This window comes from Peromyscus eremicus, chromosome 9, assembly GCF_949786415.1.
Source record: "Peromyscus eremicus chromosome 9, PerEre_H2_v1, whole genome shotgun sequence".
Lineage (NCBI taxonomy): Eukaryota > Metazoa > Chordata > Mammalia > Rodentia > Cricetidae > Peromyscus > Peromyscus eremicus.
The window spans coordinates 61,093,319-61,117,884 of record NC_081425.1 but is presented as its reverse complement, the minus strand read 5'-3'; the positions used below and the strand labels follow the sequence as shown (position 1 = coordinate 61,117,884).

General features: G+C 42.8%; 1 protein-coding gene across 1 annotated transcript in view; it reads right to left on the bottom strand.

Annotated features, from left to right (window-relative positions):
* The window catches only part of Tnfrsf19 (TNF receptor superfamily member 19), a 69,991-nt gene extending 45,860 nt beyond the window's left edge, over positions 1-24,131 (bottom strand). Inside the window, exons 1-2 of the mRNA XM_059273071.1 lie at positions 24,063-24,131; positions 20,048-20,158 (exon numbers count right to left, since the gene is read on the bottom strand). Coding sequence (XP_059129054.1) covers positions 20,048-20,158; positions 24,063-24,131 — 180 coding nt within the window. The remainder of the gene's footprint in view (positions 1-20,047; positions 20,159-24,062) is intronic.
* Positions 24,132-24,566: the final 435 nt, after the last annotated feature.

The window sequence follows — 24,566 nt, the reverse complement described above, 5'->3', positions numbered from 1 at the left end:
CTGCACACCATGTGCCAGGAGATGTGTTAATCTGCTCAAGTAAGGACGCCACATCTGGTCCAGCAGCTGCAATTGGAGTCACTACTGGATTGAGTTTTCAGTCGTCAACTGTCACTCTCCATGATCCATCTGTCCTCTACACTGGCTAGACAGGAGCGTTAAAGGGAGATGTAGTGGGAACCCCACCCCTGTGTCTTTCAAGTCCTTGATGGTGGCACTAATTTCTGTGATTCTTCCAGAGATGTGATGCTGTTTTTGATTCACTAGTTTCTAAGGCAAAGGCAACTCCAAAGTCTTTAACCTTTCCAACCATAATAGCCCTCACTCCACAGGTCAGGGAACCAATGTGAGAATCCTGCCAACTTCTAAGTATATCTTCCCCAATTATTCCTTCTGGGCTGGGGAAATAACCACTGGATGAGTTTGAGGACCACTGCACCTACTGTGAGCCAGATTTCAGCCAAAACTCCACCAATCTTAGGCATGGTGGCACATGCCTTTAATTCCAGAAAGTCTGATTGTTTCCTTGCCCTAAGTGTACAGTTATCCTTATAAAAGGCTATAGGTCCATCTGGGGAAGGCTAGAGAAAGGCTAACAATAAAACTCTTAGGTATTTTATTAAGGTCCTTCCTCAGGAGAACCTGGCTGTCTCTTCAATCAAGGAGTTCTGGGTCTTCAAACTGACTCAAGTCTGGAAACTGGTTACAGGTTGAGATTCCCTTTTCCCATGATCCAATGTGGCCTTTCTTCCATTGATTTGAGAACTTTTCCGCTTACACAGATCAAACAGAAATGCAGTAGGCTTCTCATGTATTTCATGGCTGGAAGCACCATGATTGATTAGTCAATACCAAAGGTCCACACAAGTCATGTCCCCATAAAAGTCACTTTGCCCCTCACGGCTCAGGCCATTATAGACATTGCTTTGTCTGTGCTGCCCATCACAATAACTACGATCCACTTGCCTTGGGCGAATCTGTGCTGCCACCTGGCCCCTGATATTTGGGGCCCACTTAAATCCATTGCATTCAATTCATCCAGCTGAGCAACAGCATCTCCAAACCTAAGGTCAGCCATGACAAAAAGGGTGATGATAAAGCTCTTCAGATGTGCTGGTACCCTCTCACCATTTTGTGTCTTATAGGATCAGTGAAGGGCGTGTCTTCTGGGCCTTCCCATTGTGGAGGATTAGATTTTATACACTCTAGCATCGCAGTTTCCCTGAGTCTTAAATCCCTCATCAACACTAAGCCAAGCGATATCAGGCATCTCCTGATAGGCCTGTAGGCCATCTTTTGATAAATGCTTCAGCCAACCATTCAAACAGACTTTTGACACCTTTTTTTTAACTGCATGAGCTTCCATATTAAACCTAGAATATCGACTTAGTGGGCCCATATCAATAAATTCAGCCTGATCCAGTTTTATGTTCCTTCTACCCATTATCCCATACCCTTAAAATCCATTCCCACATACATTCTCCAGACTTCTGCTTGAATGAATTAGCAAACTCGTTAAGATCTTTAGCACACCTCCTCATGGAACACACTTTCCATCTCCTCTCTAGAAGCCAGTTTAGACTTCAGTCTGGCTATATGTCTGGAGGTGACTATTGGTGGGCCCTGAGGGACATCAGTATTGTTTTGCTAGGTATTTCCTTTGAGGAAAGTCACTGTTGGTTTAGCAGACAATGAAGGATTCATTTCCTCAGTGAAAAGTGGAAAAGGGAGTATTTCAGGATGTTGGGGTGGGAGCACATCTTCTGCTAAGGGTGGAGAGACCACTTCCTCAGGTAAGATAAACCCTTGATAATCTGAGTCTCGGTAGGGTCCTCCCCCCACTCATCTCCATCCCACATCACAGGATCCTGTTCTTTACCAATTAATGCCCTTACTTCAACCCCTGACATCCTCTAAGGCTGAGACTTGAATTTTCTCTGTAATTCAGCCAACCTCATAATGAGGGCTTCAGTTTGATTTTCTGCAACTTGAGCTCTGTGGCTGCTGGAGGGAAGATTCTCTCCCAGTCTAAACACACTTTAGACTGCTAATGTGCATCTGGAGCTGGTCAGCTTTATCCCTGAATTTACTGTCATCCTTCGCTGTATTCTGAGATGCTTGAAGTTGGTCAACTTAATCACTGAATTCATTGTCATCCTTCGCTGTATTCTGAGATGCTTGAAGTTGGTTAATTTTATCACTGAGTTCATTCTTTTCCTTTGCCAATTTATCCAGAAATACTAGGAGCAACCAACCAGCATCACCATTTTTCTCCACACATTGTTAAAAGTTGTATATGCAGAGGCACCAAATCCATTGCCTCTCACCATTAGTGAATTAGGATAATCAAATACATTTGTCTCCTTAAGTTTATAAAATAGTTCACACACCATGGGCTTTCAATACTCTGTGAGCTTATGAGAGGCTTCAGTAACTGTAGGTGTTGGCAAATTGGAACGCTTATTCCAGATACTTAAAAAAATTCATCTGTATACTTCTATTGCTCTAGAATCACTTCTGGTACCCAAATCTGTATTAGTCAGGGTTCTGTAGAGGAATAGAATTTATAAGATATATATATATATATATATATATATATATATATATATATATATATATATATATATATATATATATATATATATGGGATTAGAGTGCCTTACAGGCTGTGGTCCAGCTAGTCCAACACTGGCTGTCTACAACAGAAGGTCCAAGAATCCAGTAGTTAGTTGGTTGTTCAGTCCATGAAGCTGGATGTTTCAGCTAGTCTTCAGTATACATCAGAATTCTAAAGAAGTCGGTTCTAATGCCAGTGAAGGGATGGACTTGCCAGCACGAGCAGAGCAAGCAGGTGAATGAAAACATCCTTCTTCCAAGTCCTTTCTATAGGCTGCCAGAAGATGATGTGGCCCAGATTAAAGGTGGAGCTTCCCACCTCAAAAGATCTGGATTAAAAATGGGTCTTTTCACTTCAAATGATTTAATTAAGGGAAAAAAAACCCTTGCAGGTGTGCCCAGCTGCTGGGGTTTTAGTTAATTCCAGATGTTGTCAAGTTGACAACCAAGAATAGCCACCACAGTAAGTATGGCAGAGAACTAGACCTGCGACTCCACAGAGAACATCACCCACCTGCTTGCCACTTTGCTTCTCACAGGAGAACTGCTTCCCAGAGGCACCCATTGCCTGGCCACATACGCATGCACACTCTGTAACATCTTTGGTTCTCAAAGTCCAGTTTTCCTGATCCTTTTGTTAATGTGCTATGAAAGATTGAGAATCAGGGGACATGGTTTATGTGGTAAAAACTAAAGTTGGTGGACTCATGTCCAGCCTGTCAGCTATTGGAAACACACTAGTCCTTGGTAACCCCTTAAGGAAAATTTGCCTCTAATTTTGAAGCCAGAAAATCACTAGAGTGTCTGTTAAAAAAGTATCACGATTCATGGCTTTTAGACTTTCAGCACATCTGTTAAGAATTGTGTCCAAGGCCGGGCGGTGATGGCGCACGCCTTTAATCCCAGCACTCGGGAGGCAGAGTCAGGAAGATCTCTGTGAGTTCGAGGCCAGCCTGGGCTACCAACTGAGTGCCAGGAAAGGCGCAAAGCTACACAGAGAAACCCTGTCTCGAAAAAAAAAAAAAAAAAAAAAAAAAATTGTGTCCAAATGGAAGTGACTTTGCACAGATTCTCAATACAACCAATAAAATCCTGATTATGAAGAGGACAGTCCTAGCACTCCTGGGTGCTTACTCTGTGAGAATTTTATAAAGTATAAAGCCACACTCACTCCCAGGAAGGGAAACATCTTCCTGCCGACAATGCCTGAGGGGAAGGCGCTTTAGAGAAGTGTTTGTCTTCTGCTCTGATGGCTCACCTAGCCACTGTGCCAAAAGCTATGCCACAGGGTAGAGACTGCAAACCCAGAACACTGGCCATCAGTGTCAGTGACATTAAACACAGAACCAGCTTAAGATCTGAGACGATCACCTTTGCAGAGAGCGCTTAAGCAAGGCCATAGACACAGGCAGGGTACCCCAGAGCAGGGATAAGGCAAAATCCCTTAGAGCTTCAGTTTCTCAATTGTGGCCCTGAATGCTGGAATATAGGGTCCAGCTTGTGAAAAAATCTCCATTTGTCCATAAAGTTTCATCCTCATTTTTGTATAAAATCACTTACTGGCCAAAAAACTAAACCTGAACCAACACTAAGGTCAGACTGCCTGTGTTAGAAGCTAGTCAGTCATAAAGGATGGGCAAAATCAACCCAGCATTCACTAATTAACACCTTCTCCTTTGGGATAAGTGACACCTCCCAGAACCTTTGTCCTCTCAGTTTTTATGCCTCTTTGAAATGCATTTTTGTTTGGGTTTTTAGACAGAGTTTCACTCTGTTGCCCAAACTGGCTTCTAACGCCAGTCAGCCCTCTGCCTCAGCTTCTTGCAGGGATTATAGTGTGAACCACAACACCCTTCCAATGTATACATCCTGCACACACTCCAGAGATATTTAGAAAGGGAAAAGGTAGGAAGTCCATCGGCGTCTTCTTCCCAGGGTTGGAGGCTGAACCCAGGACCTCTATAAGCTGAGCAAACACTTATCCCTGAGCTACATCTCCAATCCCATGGTTAGTTGGTTTTTGTTTGCTTGTCTGTTTGTTTGTTTTCAGGAAGTATCTCACTAAGCACTCAGGCTGCCCTTGAACTCACTGTTTCCCTGTAGTCATCTATCACCCCTGGGCTCTTACAGTCTTTCTACCTCCCCTTCCAAGCCAATCCCTGGGCCTTGTGGGGAGGGAGGAGAAGTTATAGATGTCTTCATTTATGGCTGAACACCCCCAACCTCTGGATGTTGACCAGTTGTGGGTCTCTGTATTAACTTCCATCTACAGCATGAAGAAACTTCTCTGATGAGAGTTCAAAGATGCATTGGCTTGTGGGCATAGAGCTGTTACTAGGAGTTGACTCAATACTATGTCCATTTAGCAGAACAGTAGTAGGAGATTCTCCCCTAGGGCCTGTAACCTATCTAGCTTCAGATTTATAGCCCTGCTAATGGGGCCGGGCATTAGTTCTACCTCATGGCACAGGCCTTAAATCCAATCCAAGAGTGCTTGGTCACCTCCATAACTTTGGTGCTGCTCTTGCATCAGTAGGCATTTTTTTATTATCTCTCACAGGCTAGGATGATTACTTCTCTCCTCTGATATCACGCATAGCGCCTTCTGTTGATACAAAAGCCAGCCATAGGGCTGAATTCTCCCAGTCAGCACCAAATGTTCTTGATTCAAGTATGTGTTATCTTCAACAACAGGGTCTTATGGTCTAATTATCCCTGGAGGATAATTATGAGCAATGGTAATAATCTATGATGTTTAGGAGTCTATGGGAACCAATTGGCCAACAACTCCAAAAATCCTTGCACTAGGATTTGTATTTTCTAACATAGGGTTATCCACTGTCCCTGTTATGGGGTAACTCCATTTAAACTCATATATGTATATGTGTATATGATGCATATATTTTTGGAAGCTTCTTCAATAATAAGTTTCCATGACTTTTTCAAAAAGCCTTTAGTGTTAGTTTTTCCTCCCCATGTTCCCTCCTTTACCCTACCCTCCCATCCCCCACTCCATTTAATCCTTCTTGATCCCATTATTTCCCCCTTTATATCATTGCATTGTATCTTCCTCCCTTGAAAGCTCCTCTCCCTCATGTCCTCTTTAAGTTTCCTAACCTCTACCGGTATTCCAAATGAAACACACATATCTGAAAATGCAAAGATAACTTCTGTATATGAAAGAGAATGTGAGACGTTTGTCTTTCTGGATCTGGGCTACCTCACTCAGGATGGCCATTTCTAGCTACACTCATTTACCTACAAATCTCATTTTTCTTAAAAGTTGAATAATATTTCATTGCATACGTGTACCACATTTTCATTATCCATTCATCAGGTGATGGGAATTTAGGCTGTTTCCAGTTTCTGGCTTCTCTGAATACAGCAGCAGTGAACATGGGTGAGCAAGTGTCTGTCTCTGTAGTAGGATGAAGCATCCTTTGGGTATATGCCTGAAAGTAGTGTGGCTAGATCACTTGGTAGATCTATTTTTAGCTTTTTGAGGACCCTTCACACTGATTTCCATAATAGCTGTACAAGTTTGCATACCCAATAGCAATGAATAAGTGTTCCCTTCCCCCACATCCAGCAACACCCAGCATTGGTTGTTATTTTATTGTTGTTTCATCTACCCATTCTAACAGGGGTAAGATGAAATCTCAAAGTAGTCTTGATTTGCATTGTTGGGGTGGCTAAGGATGTCAACCGCTCTCTTCATATCGAGTGCTTCACCTACATGATGTCCTGAACCAAACACAGACGGGACAAAACAAGGCAAAAACCTCACGCATGATTTGGAGAACTAACTCATAAATTAGAATTTCTTTAATGTTAACAGAGGCTGTCTCCTGGCCAGTTGTGGTAATCTGTGATGTTCTGAACTTTTTTTTTATAATTCTACCATTTATAGTTCAGTGCTTGCAAAAGCATCTATCCCCCTTAAAATCAGAACAATCACAAAGATAGGCATTCAGAAGGAATTTCTTTGGATTGTGAGGGATCTTTGCAGGAGGCCATTGTTCAGGCTACGGTGCTTTGTATGGGGCTTGTGGCTATGCTGTGGACAGACTCATGGTTTTGCTGAGCACTTCTGTTGCTGAGAGCACCAGGAGCTTGCAAAGGCTTTCTCTGAGTACAGAAGGGCCTCCCCCACACCGTCTCTAGGGATCAAAGCGCTGTACACGTGACACTCGGGGGGCGGGTGCCACATTGTTCACATGAGAAGCTTCTAGTCAAAGGCTCCAGTCAGAGCAGAGTGCTTCAAAGTCAGGCTTTGATCCTTGCAGCCAGGACTGCCAGAGACCCATGTACAAGTTAGAACACAACAGAACAGGGAGGAGAGAGGGGAGGAAGGGGAGAGAGGCAGAAAGAGGGGAAAGGAGAGGAAGAAGAAAATGTGTGGTAACTGGAGAGAAATGGGGCTCACTCTTTCTTGCCAGGATTTGAAATAAGAAGCAAAAAGGATGTATTTTCCTACATTGGCTCCAAAACTGCATGGATTGGTGTGCCAGTTCTGCTGCTTATTGGCTCCATTATTCAGGGCACTTTGATCCTCAGTCTCGTCATCAGTGAGATGGGAAGAGTGCTATCTGCCCTACGGGGTTGTTTTGAAGAATAAATGGGAAAACATATAAAACCTAAATCAAGCACAGTGGGCACTCATTAAACAAATTATACCGATGGCTATTATTATTTTGGATTTTCTACAAACCAATAAACCAACTTTCCTGATTAAAGTTTAATAACATATTTTGGATGGTGGAGGCAGGGAGGTTGTGAGTGCAGGCCAGCCTGGGCAGTATAGTGAGATTCTGTCTTGTAAAGAGCTCGTCTAGCATGTGACGACTCTGGGCTCAATCCCCAGGACTGAAAAAGGGGTAGGGGGAGGACGATAATGCTCCATTGAGAAACACAGTTAGGTTGTCTAACCCCAACTTTTTCTAGTTTACCTGAAGCATACTACTTTCTACCTAACCTATCTTATGGGGGAAAAAATATCCTAAAATGCATTACAAGTTTTCTACATTGAAAAAAAAAATCTCAACCATCGTTCAGTGCCAGTGGACTTCAGCTGCTGAGTCACCTCAGCGCTGTACCTCAGTGCTGTCTATGCTGGCGGCTGTGCTGGCCTCAGGACCCTGCCAGGCAGCCCACTGTCACTCCTGGCTCCTGCTGGGGTCATTTCCTCCACACCCCACCCCCTCCCACCATGAAGAACCAGGCAAATCATCCAACTGGACAGAAAGATCAGTAAGAGAGTGGCCAGAGGAGCGTGTGTCTGTAATCCCAGCACTCAAGAGGTTAAGGAAGGAGGATGGACAGGCCTCTGTAGTAAGACTCTATCTCAGAAAACAAAACGGTAACTGAAAATCAGTAAGAGCTTTGAGGGGCTCATCTTTTTAAAAAAGAATGGGTATTCTAACATAGGGAGATCTTCTACGCTTTTTTCATTCTGACTACCAAGAGTTTGTACCACATAAGCACCATTTTGACCAATGTGTTCATGCCATATAGTTTCCCGTGTCATTTATACCGATTATTTTATAGAATGAGCATTTCTTGAATATGCATGTACATGTATATGTGTGTGCATGCATGTGTGTATGCACATGCATATGTATATACATATTTCATTCTACACTAAGTTTAATTGTACAAAAAGGAGCAACCAGGCTCTGGATCCTCACACTTAGATCTCCTTACTGGATACCAACTTACTGTGTTTGAACTTATAGATTCAGGTGACAGCAAGAGTCATTTTCCTTGGGTTGTGTTTAAGGGAATGAAAACCTACATCCATGCCAGCTGTTGTGACGCACACCCTAAATTCCAGCACTCGGGAGGCAGAGGCCAGAGCATCTATGTGAGTTGGAGGCCAGCCTGGCTTACATAGCGAGTTATAGGCAGCCAGGAATACAAGAAGAAATCCTGTCCCGAAAAAAAAAGAGAAAAAGAAAGAAAGAAGAAAGAAAGGAAGGAAGAAAGAAAGGAAGAGAAGAAAGGGAAGAAAGCCCACAGCCAATATAAATAATAAAATAACATTCATAAAATATGTGTCATATAAAATAACATTCATGAAATATATATCATATAGTCTACTGGAAACTCTATCAACTTATTGGGGAGAATTTTATTTAAATATATTTTCTCTAAGACGTTATTTTCAAAAAATAATCTTAGAAAACTTGCCTAATATTATTGTTAAAAATAGCCGTAGTTCATGGCAAACTAATAAACTAATGGTGTTAGCTCAGTGTATAATTCTACACATTGAATTAAGTAGAAACTTTGAATTAACTGGAAATTCAGAGAACCTGTATCCAAGGAATGAAATCAGGTCTGCTGTGGCAACATCTCTGAGCAGTCACACGTCCAAAGCACCATAAACACAGTGCACTGTAATTAGTCATAATCCATGCTATCCGTAAACACCACATAAACATTAAATTACCCCTAATATACACGTCTGCTTTGATGTTTTTATTTCATTCAGTGAAACCAGGTGCTTAAAATGCCTTGAAATCTTCCCCACAAAGGTCAAGAAAGATCGACCAAGTGGAAACGAGGTGAACAGCACCACACAGCCTCCCACCATCCCAATCCACACAGCCTCCAACCATCACACTCCACACAGCCTCCCGCCATCCCAATCCACACAGCCTCCCTCCATCACACTCCACACAGCCTCCCTCCATCCCAATCCACACAGCCTCCCTCCATCCCAATCCACACAGCCTCCCTCCATCCCAATCCACACAGCCTCCCACCATCCCAATCCACACAGCCTCCCTCCATCACAATCCACACAGCCTCCCGCCATCCCAATCCACACAGCCTCCCACCATCCCAATCCACACAGCCTCCCTCCATCCCAATCCACACAGCCTCCCACCATCCCAATCCACACAGCCTCCAACCATCACACTCCACACAGCCTCCCACCATCACACTCCACACAGCCTCCCACCATCACACTCCACACAGCCTCCCACCATCACACTCCTGGCAGGTCCATGACCCGTATCTTTGCACATTTGTCTCAGTCCCTAAAATCCCATCCCTGCCACACAAGGGAACATTGGCAATGGGTTTGGGGATGACCTCTCCAAAATACCTGCTCCTGTGCACAGGCTGGGTACACCACTCCACAGCTCTTTGCTGCTTCACACTTGGCATATCTAGGGGAGTGCTCCATAAGTGACGAGGAGCATCCACTGTGTGGATGCTGTGGGATGGGCCTGGTTGGTGCTGTCCACTCATATGGCACCCACATACTGGGCACAGAAGGAATTCACATTTGGCTAGCTGCCTGTACACTGATCAGATCACCTCATTGTACATCAAATGAAAACAACTTCAAATCTTATTTCCTATACTGCTCAACAGAAGGGAATAGTTTCTCTAGCTCCACTCTGTTGTGCAGCAGGTGGATAAGTAAAGGCATAAGCAGTGTTTGAGTTTAGCTTTTCCACAAGATTCCTTGAGGTCAAATGCTAGGCAGGCTCCTCTGAGGAGTGCCCTTGATGGGCCTTGTCTACAAGAGCTCAGCTGTCTAAGGAATCTATCAAATCTGTTTCATCCAAACTTCTCTACCACATCTGATCAGGTCCCTCACCCTGCACCGTTCCTGGGGTGGCTCCTGTTCATTCTGGATGGTCTTAGTAAAAATCCTGCTTGGTCAGTTTAACCAAAATCCCCATGATCATTTTCTCTCCTTTCCCATCCCTTCACACACACACACACACACACACACACACACACACACACACACCCGTCACTCTACAGTGAGTGTAAACCCCTCTCCTACGCTGCTCTCACAGGTAACTTCAATCACCGTCTGAAGCCCTTCTTTACTGGGGTAGCCCTACATGAAATCCAGTTTAGCACTCTGCGGTCCAGCTCTGCTCCTTCTTTGACACTGTCCAGGGTGGGAGGGTAGAAAAGCGGATGGAGGGTCAGTGGAGGGAAGGAGGGGAGGAAGGTGAGCATCACCTGCCTGGATTTAGAACTGCATTTCTTTTCTTTTTTTAGGGGAGGTTCTACCATAAATACCAAGGGTCAAAATTAATTTTTTGGTTTTAAAATACCCTACCATCTTTATTTTTTAAATAATGATGTGGTGTCGTAAAAGCTTGAAGGAAGTACCTGGCATTTCCTTCAATACCCAAGCAAACTGTTTTATCAATAAACTTTTCAAATGAGAAAATATATGCATAGATAAAATAGCAATGCAGTCGGGAAAGGGATCATTTTTGGGGTTCTTATTTTCCCTCTGAAACTGTATAGGAAGCCGTCCTTAATGGGGGCTCTCCTCAATCCTTGCACCCACCATAGCAGGGCAGGGAGGTAAACGGGAACACGTGCTGAATAAACCAATGGATGAGCAAATGCCGTTCGAAGCAATATTTCCTGAGGATCCCCTGTTAAAATCAAGCCTCTGGAGAAAAGTCTGCAAGGGCTGCAGCCATGGTTCCCTTCTCAGCCAAGGAGTCTCCTTAGGTGATGTGGGTGTGTGAAGAAGGCAAGGCAGGGTGCCGGGTGGGATGAGCCTGGAAGACTTCCTTTCCAGGTTCTGGATCCAGCCCAGCTGCTTCCACCCCAGCTGGCAGCTCTCTCTGCCCAAGATTCTCAAGCCACACTTGGTGGCTATCCAGTAGCAAGATGACTCAAAGTTGACAGTCCCTAAATCCCTTCTCTCTTTTCTGCCTCTGCAAAGCCAACCCTTGACAAAACACAGGCTGGTGCCACCTACCGAGGAAGGATAGTTCCCCAGACCGCAGGGGGCCTCCCAGACCCTCTGTGTCCAGGAATGGCTCTCCAGGGCCTCTGGGCCTAACAGCACTATTTATCTGCACAGCCAGTAAGTTATTTATTTGCTTTGGTTCTTTGAACTTTAAAAGTTTAAATGTTAAATTCCAAATTTAAATGGGGAAAGAAGTTATTCGAGCGCGGGGAGGGGGCGGGGATCAAGGGCATGAAAAATGGAAGTGTCAAATTTGGTTTACATGGCTTTTTAATTTCCTTCAGTAAAACACCACCAAAGAGCTCCAAAAATCTATACTTGGGGGTTTTAAAGAAAAATTACAGGAGGTGACTTGTCGGCTCCCCAGAATGGCTAAAGAAAACACTGAGCAACTTAAAAGACAGAAACGAGGCTTTTTGAAATATATCATTGAAAATTATATTAATTTTTGGTGACTTTATTCACAGAGATGAGAACCATTTTCAAAAATTAGACATCTTTTTAAAGCCCAAACCTGGACACTCGCCTGTGGGGAAAGTGGGTTGTTTACAAGAGTTCCTTTTTTTACATTAACGAAAGTCATCCCAATAATTGGTTAGAAAAGCTTACTTTGAAAACCATGCCAGAGGCTTGAAGCCTGCTTTAAGTGGTTCATGCAAAAACTGGTTTCCTGATTTCCTGCTGTGAGGCGATCATGTTAAAAGCACATTGTTGGCACTCATTCTCTGGGGGGAGGAGAGGCCAGTGCTGGCGAATTCTAGGCAGTAGGAATTAAAAACTCCAGTGTGGTTACTTTGGGCAAACAAAAATTGCCCTCTCCCCTGTATCTCCAAGAGTCTAAAAGATGATGAAAACAAGTGGCACTCAATCACGCTTACAGTCCCATGTGCCTGGCAGGTACCACCCAAGGGGCCGTGTGAACAGTCTTGGGAGTTTTGACTCTGACATGGAAAAAACATTCTCAACAACGTTAGAAACTTTCAAAAGAGAAATCTATAAAGGTGTGTGTGTGTGTGTGTGTGTGTGTGTGTGTGTGAGAGAGAGAGAGAGAGAGAGAGAGAGAGAGAGAGAGAGAGAATACAACTTGGCAAGCTTAAGTTCCCCAAACAGACTCCAAATGGCTCAGTTATCTGTCATATATTCTTTCCTAAAATATGGTTCTGGGGACTTTAGTAAGCTACACGACTGAAGGCAACCAGAAGCAGCAGAGAGACCTAGGACTTTGAGGAGAGGAGCGTGGGAACCAAATAGAACTAATGAAATGAGACTGCTCAGCAAGGCACCAGCAATATCGTCTGGTGTGGGGAAAGGATGGGGTTAGAGGCTGCAAGCTGGGGGTTCTCATCTGTGAGGCGGGGTCACGGACAAGGACATTTGTGGAGAGGAAAGATGGGAGGCAGGTAGCTGGCAAGGCAGCTCGGCCTCTGGTGTCAGCGGGTGTGCGTGCGTTGGAGACCCGCTTTAGAATGTGGTCCTCCGTCAGAACTTTGACATCTTAGCAGTCCTCAGCTGTACTCTGCAATTCATAAGCCAGAGTCTCAAAGGGCTTCACTTAACTTAAGAATGTTCAGATGAGATAAAACTAAATGTCTGTTTTCTCAGTAGCACTAGCTACTGGGAAAACACATTTCAAATGTTCAACAGCCCCTGTGGTTAGTGGGTCCCAAAGTGGGGGACAGACTCACAGACCTACTAGACAGTAATCCACGGGAGCACCATCCGAATGAAAAAGGTCTTCACTCCAGGGAGCTGCACTACCCCTGACCCTGTGGGGTAGACTAGCCACAATGACAAACCAATCAACTTCTGAGTGAGTGTTGTCCACCCCTAAGATGGGAACAATCAGAGTCCTTACTTAGGATATGCAGTACAAAGAGTCTATTAGTTAGTACCCAAAAGTCACATGATATACCATTTGCCAACCTATTTTGGCCACATCATCTGTCATCGCGGCTGCAAGGTATCTATTATAGAATAACAAAGTTAGGCTGGAGAGATGGCTCAGTAGTTAAGAGCACTGACTGAAGTTCCAGAGGACCCAGGTTCAATTCCCAGAACCCACATGGCAGCTCACAACCATCTGTAACTCCAATCCCCGGGATCCAACACACTCTTCTGAATTCCATGGGCACCAGGCATACTCATGGTTCACAGACATACATGCAGGCAAAGCATAAAAACAAGTAATATAAAAACATAAACTAACAAAACATACATGAAGAATGGTCCATTTTGCTAAGAGATGTCCTTAAAAAGAACACAATGCAACCTCAGCTCTCCAGGTTTCATGAGTGGTTCCGATAGCTAAGTTCTGGTGGCACAATAGGGAAGTTATGTCAATCAAAATAGCCAACTTATCAGAGCAGGGTTCTCTAAGCAGACTTCTTATCTAATAACGGACAGGAGGAGAGGAGGCTGAGACCCATTGCTCCCATCCAACAAGTGTGCCAAGGCACACAGTATCTCCAGAACACCAATCCAGCAGCTACCAGCAGGCCCCAACTAACTATCACAGATGGTGGAAACCTAACCAACAACAGAAGAGCCTAGACACCTTGAGGAAACACAGAGTTGAGTGTCTTACAAAGAAAATTATAATTAGGAGTAATAAAAGCACAGACGGAAAATATACTTATGCCTGTCTACCCAAAGTCTCTCCAACTTTAGTTTGAAAACACAGATACACACTTGAAGTGGGAAACACATTATGACCCTGGAGTAGGATGCTTCAAACAGACACCTCATCTTGGAAAAAGGAGGGTAGGGAATGTGGCTCAGTACTGGAGTGCTTGCCTAGGATGTACACTGAGTCTGAGTCTAGTGCACAGCAACACACACACACACACACACACACACACACACACACACACACACACACACTGGACCTAAGTATTAAGTTATGTCTAAAATAATAAGGTTATCCAGAGGCTCTTATATCTAGGGAGAACAAACTTTATTTTACTCTTTAAATAGAAGTTTAGTGGGTTTTTTTATTATTAATTTTATTCACTGAGCAAAAAAACCAAGATTAAAGACTTTACAAAATATATTACTTGTATATAAATTCATAAATGTTCACACTATTAGATGTTAAGTATCTTGTAAAAAAATATCCAAGGTGATATATTCATTCAACCCCTGGACAAATGTACTGTGTTTTGGGGCTGGGACAATAACACAATCAAGCTGTACTGACAGGAGCTGCCACTTTCAAAGGAACACCACAGGCCATGTGCTAACATGTCTACGTATTAACATATCTATGCAGCATCGCACATGCCCAAGTGCTGTAGGTGCTGCTCCAAGGGCATTGTGGGTATGGTATGGTTGGTTGGCTGCTTCGATGCTTAGGGAAAACTGCTACCTAGGTGTCTTAGTCACTGTGACAAAACACCATGACCAAGACAACTTATAAAAGGCATTTAATTGGGCTTATGGTTTCAGAGGGTTCAAGTCCAAGATGGCAGAACCAAGGCATGGTGGCAGAAACAGCTGGAAGTTCACATCTTAATCCACAGGAGGCAGAGACAGCAGTGGTGATGGCACCAGTCTTTTGAAACCTCAAAGTCACCCCCAGTGACACCTCCTCCAACAAGACCATGACTCCTAATCCCAGACACTTCTACCAACTGAGGACCAAGCATTTAAACATATGAACCTATGGGGCAATTCTTTCTCTAACAGGCCAAGCACACCTATCATGTAAGGTGAATGCAAAGAGCATTGTACATTAGGGAAGGGGCAGAGGACAGAGGTTGTGAAGGGTCCAGATCTGGGTCTGTAGTGAAAGATCGTATGAGCTGGGTAAAAAATGGGGACCAGAGTAGGGTTCTTGAGTGAGAGAGAACAAGACAGAAGGATGGGAAGGGAGTGGTTTTTGACAGTCAGGGGAACCTTGTTCATTATTTTAAAAGTCTAGGAAAATGGAAGGATACTATTTGCTCATTCACTCATTCATTGAAGCCAAATACTCCTGTATCTTATTCATGGTGGCTGTTCAATTCAGAAACTCTTAGACAATAGTCTCAAAAAATTGATTGGCATTCATTTTATAAGGACTTCATGTTTTTCTTGTTTGTTTGTTCTTATTTGATACTATTTTTGAAATAGGAATCTGACACCCAGGCTAGCTTCCAATTCATGATTCTCCTTCTTCAGCCTTCTGAATAACCAGTATTATAGACATATACCACCACACTCGACTAAGACTTCATTTTGTTAATATTTTGAAACAACGTTGTGTACATGTTTGAGAGTGAGAAATGTGCATGTGTGTGTAGAGGCCAGAAGTCAATGTAGTATATCCTCCTCTTATACTCAGGAACTGATTTTTTGAGGAAGGGTCTCATGTTAAACCTGGAGCTCACCATTTTGGCTAGACTAGAAATCAGCCGACTCCAGGGATCCTCCTGTCCCTGCTACCCTAGTGCTGGGATTACAGGTACATGCCACCATGCCAGGAATTTCTTTTTCATGTGGTGTCTGAGGGATCAAACTCAGGCCCTGATGCTTACACTCAATGCACTTTACCAACTGACTCATCCCCTTCATCCCTCAAGACTTCATTTTTTTAAAGACTTAAAACTACTACTCAACCCTGTGCAGATTTTGTGTAGATACAGGTTTTTACCTCCTCTGGATAAGTACTAACTTCAGGGTTGTTCTGGTAGGGTATTCTTTAGCAGGTTAAGTAAATTCCCCTCCCTTCCTACTTTACTGGAAGTCTTCATTTTGAATGGGTATTGAAAGTTTTTTCATATGGTTACTCATATGACACATGGTTTTTCTGCCTCAGTGTGTTGATGTGATGGATTACACTCACTGAATTTCAAATGGTAAACCGGACTTGCATGGCGAGAACAAACCCTACTTAGTCATGATAGTACACTGTCTGGTGAGACAGCATCAGGACAAAGTGGAATATTCTTGGCATGAATTTGTTTTGTTGAAGATTTTCATGTCTATGTTCATGAGAGTTATTGTTCTGTAGCTTGCTTCCTCTCTCTCTCTCTCTCTCTCTCTCTCTCTCTCTCTCTCTCTCTCTCTGGAATTACTTTTGTCTGATTTTGATAGTAGGTACTGTTAGCCTGACACTCACTGCATGAGTTTGTGCCCTCTGCTTCTGTATTACAGGGGAGACTGGGGAACACTCTGAACTGGTGACCTCATTCTGGCCTGGCGCTGTCTGCTTGGCAGTTTACTCATGATCACAGAGTGGATCTTCTCGGTAGGTAAAGGTCTTCAGAGACTGTTTCCTCTCACCTGTTTTGGTAGATTGTGTCTTTCACAGACTTGGTACATTTCATCTGTGAGATTACAGATGTCAAATTTTTCACGTCCATGATCTGCAGTGACACTCTCCTTCACTTACGATATTTGTAGTGTATGTCCTATTTCCTAGCTCCTCACTTAGCCTGGTTAGAGGATTATCTTTGGGTTTTTTTGTTTGTTTGATTTTTTTTCTATCTTTCTGAAGAACCGATTTTTTTGTTGTTGTTAATTTTTCCCTTTGATTTCCTGTTTTCATCCATTTCTCTCTCTCTGTTATTATTTATTTTCTTCTCAGTTTGGATTTGATTTGTTCTTTAGTTTGCTAATACAGAAGCTTAGCTAGGTGGCTTTAGAACTTTCTTTTCTTTCTAATAAATGCATTAATTCCACATACTTATTCTAAATACTATTTCATTTCATCCCATAAATTTTTATAAGCCTGTTATTATTTTCTTAGGAAAAGTAAATTTCTCCTGTTTTTGGCCCATGGATTATTTAGCACGGTGGTTTCTAAATCCCTGAGAACTTGAGGACTTCTCGCCCTATCTTCCTGTCCCTGGTTTCTGTTGTCCTTTGTTGAAGGACAGATCACACTTGCACGTCAAATATCCTTTTAAATGTGTTAGGAAGGACCTGACAACCTGACATGTGGTCCAGGCTGCTAAATCTTTCATGAAAGCTTGAGAAGAACATATATTCTGCTGGAGAAGAAGATATATTCTGTTGGTGCTGGACAAAGATATCTCTCCATGTCAGTGACATCCAGTTTGATTGACAGTGGTGTTGCCATCAGCTATGACCTTGCTAAGAGTCTGCTATGGCTCTGCTGGTTTCTAACAGAGGGGTGCTGACATCCCCACTCTCCTGGAGGATTTGCTGCTGCTTACATATCACTCAGTCTCCCACTCACTCACTGCCCACTGCCCGATCCTTCCCTTTTCTTTTCTTTCTTTCTTTTTTTTTGGAGCTGAGGATTGAACTCAGGGCCTTGCACTTGCTAGGCAAGCGCTCTACCACTAAAAGGGAAGGAGGGTTGAGCTAAATCCCCAACCCTCCTTCCCTTTTCTTTTAGACTAGAACTCACAACATAGTACAAGTTGGCTTTAAATTCAGGATCTTGCTGCCTCAGCCTTTCAAGGGCTGGGATCACACACCAGGGCCACTGTGCCTTGATTCTCCCTCACTTGAGAAGGACACCTTCACACTGCACGGGATTCTGGGTTGGCGGGTTGTTCTCTTCACACTATAAAACGTTCACTCTACTTCCCTCGTTTGCATGCTCTCTGAGGGGTCAGAGGTCATTCTTATCTCTGAGCCCTTGCAGAGAAGGTGCTTTTTAAAACTTCTCACTTGTTTTTTTTAAGACTCTCCCCCTTTCATCTTCATTTTTCTGTAGTTAAAAAATGGTTGCCCAAGTTTAGTTTATTTATTTATTTATTTATTTATTTATTTATTTATTTATTTATTTATTTATTATTCTTGTGAGCTTCTATAGCTACAGGGTGTAGTGTCTAAATTCTAAGTCATTATTGTTTCAAACTATTTCTGCTGCTCTTTTCTTCTTGTATTCCCACTCTGAAAGTTTATATGTCTTGTACCTAACCCACAATCCTCAGATATTCTGTTCTGCTGCTGTTTTTCTTTCAATATTTCTTCTCCATGGTTTTTGGTTTTGGAGGTGTCCATTGATAAGTCTTCAAGCTCCGAGATCTTTCCTTAGTGGTAGATATCCAGTCGACCAATGGCCCAGTAGAAGCATTTGTCATTATTTATTTACTTACGTCTTTATTTAGGTTCTTTTTAAAGGATTTCCATCTTTCTGCTCACCCCGCCCATCTATCTCAAATAATGCCATTTTATCTTCTACAGCACAGCAATCACAACTACTTTAAATTCTCTTTATGAGAAGGCCGATTCTTCTGCTGTGTTTGTTTCCTGTGCTTGCTCTGTCTCTTCAAATTGAGTTTTCGCTTTTTAGTATGCTTTTTTTTTGTGCTTTGTAGTGTTTTGTTTCAAATCATGCCCGATGAACTGGGTAAAAAGGATTATTCTATATAGCCCTTTAGTGTGGGAAAGCTCTGAGGTCTGGAAAGCAGGTCCTGACCCTTTCGCTATGTCTGTTTTTCCGTGAGCCTGTGCCCTGGACTACGACCTTCAAGGTACTCATACATGCATATGTACATCCATCCATCCATTCTCTCTCTCTCCCTCTGCCCCCTCACCCTCACCCCCTCCCTTACCCTCTCTCCCCGTTGCTTCTGAGACAGGATAACTGGAGTTTGTTGGCACTGGACTTTCCATCTCCCCCTTAGACTATGGTAATATCCCTCCAGTTTCCCTCCAGTCTCTCCCAAAGGTACTCTTCTCAAGAGTACATTGCTCTGGCCTCTTTCAAACAGCCACCCCTCCCCCACACAACCAACCTTGTTGGAAGAGAGGAATTCTCTTTAATATGCATCATGAGAATCTTTTTGATACCCTGGAGGTAAAATGGAGTGAGGCCACACTGCACAGGGCTCCAGAGGTCTGCATTCTCCTACTTCTCCATACCAAAGCTTTGACAATTTGCCAGTGATAGTTCCGGCTTCCTGCCCCAGAGGGAGGTTGTGAGTGGATTGTACTCTTTGTGTCTGCCTGACTTCCAAGGCTTCCCTTCTCTGAGAGATCTCAGAGCCCGCTGATCCTTGAGTTTGTTCAGCTGTGGAGAAGCGCCTGGTCAGTGCAAACAGAGACTGTAGAAAGATTTTTTTTTTTCATTTAAAAAACTTACAGCCGATTGAAGCTTCACCTTCTGACCTGATTCTCTAGATATTTATTTTCTCTTCTCTACAGTCAAAGGATGAAGAGAAGAGAATAAACTTTCAGAAATGGTCTACTCATCTCAGCATCTGTGAAGTTCTACTCATCTTTTCAAGGTGTTAGGCAAAGGCTCTCAGGGGATGGAAGACTCATCTATTTTCCTTATAAGATTATAATGCTTGCTTCCTTCAGTACCCTGGCCTGCCTCATCACATCCCTCTGCTCAGAACACGACTGACCGACTGACCAGCAATGGTAACATTCATTTTAAGAAAAAGAAGGTCCAGAAAATGGTAGGATTTCTATTTTCACTATTTCACCCTTAGTTATTTGTGTTTTAATGTTTAAGCTTTAAGTTGAATATTGGTTCTTTACAATTAACCCCTAAATTATCCTATCAGAATATAAGTAGAATCCTGGTTGTTAGGATCTACTTATCTCAAAAAGATACAGGGATTAGAAGTATGAAAGGGGAATTCTATAATATCTTGCTAAAGTGGCATAATGAGCCAAGAATTCTGTCTTGTTACCCAAAGTGTTGCTAACAATCAACTAAAAGAATTTGGTTTAAAAGAATGCTTTGTCAAACATAAGTACAAGCGTGTACTTGATATGTACCTTGGACAACTCCATGCCAGGCCCACACTGTTTGCAGAGGACACAATTTCCAGACCGATCCTTGAATTCTTGCTGTCTGCAGTCTCCAGTTTCACAAATCACTTTACATGACTGAAAAAGAAAAATGGTCCCCAGAATGTTACCTTCAACTGCACTCCTCAGGCTGCTTGCCCGGAAGGAAAGACATCTTCAGTGTTATGCACATACTCTAGAGTAAAGACTGCCTCAGCTTGGCATTGACTTCAACTTTTAAGAAGAAATGCTACTTTCTGAATGAGTCCATGGGACAAGTAAATCTATAACAAATCCTTCTTAGCCTGGAGAATGTTCATTCATCCCATAACTAGGGCTCCCTTGTTCTAGACTTAACTATAACTCCCATCTGTTATTCTTCTGATTATCTCTAACATGATGGATGAAGGAGAAATCCCTCAGAGACCCCAAGGCTTTTGCCACCTAAAAATTTCTGAATTAAGAAACAAACCAACCTTTTGTGATCTTAAAGGAATATAAACATAGTCAGCTCTAACAATGCACACACAGGTGAGACGGATTCACACCCCCACAAGAACTTGTGGTTATCCTTTAGATATCCCTGCATTTAATTTTTGAAGAGTTGTTGCTGTTATTCATTTATCTGGTTTGGTTTATTCGAGACAGGATCTCAAGATGTAGCCCAGGCTGGCCTCAAACTCCAGATTTTCATGCCTCCTCTCCCCAAGTGCTGCCCCCTGGGTGGATGGAGATCCAGGGGCACTACATTCACTTGGGGACTCTCTTTGAAAACCCCTGTCTGAGAACCATGAGCTCCCACCTCCTGAGGATGGCGGCAGTGGCAGACATGACTAATGGCCGGCTCCCGACTCTTCCAAATAAAAGTGCTGTGTGAACCCAAACTCACATCCTCTCTGACCACCATCCAGCCCTTCCTGGGACTGAACAGTGTGCTTTAGCTCAGAGCATAGACCTTGTGTAGAAAAATTATCCTGTGATCAAAATACAAGGTAGTAAGTACCCCCCCATTCATTAGCTTAATTAATTTAGTGACATCTGCCTACCTACTAAAAACAAGTTCACATTATTGTCATTCTATAACCATGTGCTTACTTGCTTTTTTTTTTTTTACATTTATTTATTTACTTATTTATTCCTGTTGAGTATGCAGTGCACATGCAACAGCACTTTTGGAGGTCAAAGGACAATTTGTGGGAGTCAGTTCTCTCTCTCCCCCATGTGGGTCCCAGGCATCAATCTCAAGTCATCAGGCTTGATGGCAAGTGCTCTTATCCACAGAGCCATCTCACTGGCCCTTACTTGCTTACTGACAGACAATGTTCTATTGAAAAAAAGAATGGGGCTGAAGAGATGGCTCAGAGGTTAAGAGCACTGGCTGTTCTTCCAGAGGTCCTGAGTTCAATTCCCAGCAACCACATGGTGGCTCACAACCATCTGCAATGAGATCTGGTGCCCTCTTTGGGCCTGCAGGGATACATGCAGGCAGAATACTGTCTACATAATAAATAAAAGAGAGTAAAAATATTTTTAAAAAAAAGAAAAGAAAAAGAGAATGTAGCTCAGTTGGTAGAGTGCTTGCCTAGCACGAATGAAGTCCTGGGGTCAGTCCCCAGCAATGTATAAGCCTATGCAGTGGGGTGAATGCCTGTAATTGCAGCATTTGAGAGGTGTAGGGAAGAGGATCAGAAGTTCAAGGTCATCCTTGGCTAGAGAGTTCGAGACCAACTTGAGCTACATAATGTTGTCTTTCATAGTAACATAAAATCATGTGTCTATAGAAAAAAATGAAAATAGAAAGGAAATTGTAATAAAGGGAACAAATGGGAGGGAGAGAGGTGAGAAGAGGGAGGACAGAGGGGAGGGTGATTTCAACATATAATAACCTGTACAAGAATTGAAAAATAATTCAATACAAATTTAAAAATACATTTATAAGATTATCTCAAACTGGGAATATAGTTCAAATGGTGGAGTGTTTGCTTAGCACTCACAAAGCCCCAAGTCTGATCCCAGCATCAAGTAATGTGAGTGTGACAGTCTGTGCTTGTAATCCAAGCACTCAGCAGGAAGATCAGTTCAAGGCCATTCTCTGCTGTGAGCAAGTTGGAGGCCATTACAGGCAGCTGGAGACCCTATCTAAGAATAACAAAAACAACAGATACCTGTTGAGATGTAAGAAGGCTGGAAACTTCTTGTTTTTACTGTTTATTTACTTAGAAGTTCTAAGAATAAAAATATGGGAAGTAATGAATAGAGCAGTATTGTGGATTTTTTTTTTTTTGAAGATTTGTTTGTTACATACACAACGTTCTATCTGCATGTATGCCTGCACACCAGAATTACCAGATCTCATTATAGATGGTTGTGAGCCACCATGTGGTTGCTGGGAATTGAACTCAGGACCTCTGGAAGAGCAGCCAGTGTTCTTAACCTCTGAGCCATCTCTCTAGCTCCTAGAGCAGTATTGTTAATGGTGTCTCAGAAGAAGACAATCTGTTCAACCTTTTACCCTAAGCAGAAACACTGTGATTAACCTAATTGATGATCATTTTGCTGTTCTAAATTAAAGCTGAAAGTCTTTAGAGATCCTGTGAGGACAGCCACTGTTACATCTACATGTCACACACGTCATAACGACTCATCACACCACAGACCAATCTTCCTGCTGGAAGCAAGAGCTCCCTCCCATCATTTCTACCACCCCTTCCAACAGTCCAAGCCTCCATCTCCGGGGCCAGCGGGAAGGAGAATCCAGGGTAGGCTCAGAACTAGAAAGGCCTCTGTAGAAAGACTGGAGGTCTAACAGACCTTTTCCCTACCTCCCACAGCTCCAGAGAGAAGTTTCCCTTCTGCCACAAATAAATGTAATCTCCTCGAGGAAGAGATTCTACCTCTGTCCCAGGCCATTTACTCAGTGTTTGACAACTGGAAAGCTGGAAAGGAGGTTTTCCTCACAGCTGCATAGCTTCTTCCTCATAGCTTCAGACTCCAGGCTGACTTCATGTCCACTGACTTCACCTTCCAAGTCTTTGGGTACTGTCTCCAGTGTTAACGACTCTCCCTATAGTTGTAGGTCCTTACTATATCTCCAGATTAAATAAATGTCACTTCTACCAGATACCTCCATAGGCCTTTTATCACACTTTCAAAAACACTAAGAATTCTGTCTTTAACACTTTTTGAACTTAAGGTAGATGCAAATAGTTTATCTGGTGATGTAGTTTGGTGGTACAATACTTGCCTAGCATGCACAAGGCCCTGAATTCAAGCCCACCAAACAACAACCAATTATTCTGATTTCTTCATAAACTGTGTAGACCCTGGAAACCAACTTAGAATTAATTTATGGTCTTCTTAGAGTCTAAGTCAGGATTCTCAACTGGTAGGTCGCGACCCCTTGGGGGGATGTCGAATGACCCTTTTACTAGGTGGTATAGCAGATATCCTACATATCAGATATTTACATTACTATTCATAACAGAAGCAAAATTGCAGTTATTAAGTAGCAACAAAAATAATTTTATGGTTAGAGGGTCACCACAATATAAGGAACTGGAGTAAAGATTCTCAGCATTAGGAAGGTTGAGAACCACTTCTCTAGGGTTTATTGTGATAGAAATATGCCTATTAACCCAAAATAATGTCATTATACTAATATAACACTAAGAGTAACAAGGCAACTAGCTTTATGACTTTACCTAGATTTAAATGAAATCATTTTAACACCTGTGGCAAACTTCCTGGCTTAAGAGCACTACCTAAATATAAAAGAGAGCAAGCATAGTATCTCATAAATAGAAAATAGTCTTGGTAGTATTTATTTTTGTTTATTTGTTTGTTTTGTGAAAGAATCTTGCTACACAGCCCAGGTTGGTCTTCAACTTGCAATCTTCTGGCCTCAGACTGAGATCTCAGTGCTGAGATTACAGCACTCATAACCCTGGGACCACTGTATGAATTCTTTATACATATTCATATGAAAGAATAAGAGTGTACTTACCAAATAGCCCAGGAAAAGCATGGTGATAAAGAGCACTCTCCCTTGCTCAAGCCGGACCTTTAGAGCCATGGCTCTCATCAGAGTGTTTCTCCCTGAGGACAAGTCAAAGAGAAGAGGAAGACACAGTTACTCAAGTCTTAGGACCACTCTCTACCTACTATACCGTGATGTGACCACCGCTTTCTGTACACGCGAGGCACTGAATGTTACCTATCTTTTAAAGGAACCATTGTATTTTATTTAACTTATGTGTATGTGTGGTTTCCCTGCATGGGTGGGTGGGGCCAACTGGGTAACGACAGCCACAAAGCAACTCTTCAAGCACAAGTGTGTCTCTGGCGTGCTAATTTGTTTACTTTAGAGACCTTCCAGAGCAGTCAGAGGTGCTCAGCCTTCCTAATGCTGCGACCTTTTAACACAGCTCCACAAAATTATCTCATTGCTACGTCATACCTGTCATTTGCTACTGTTATAAATTGTAGTGTAAATATCTGCATTTTCCCT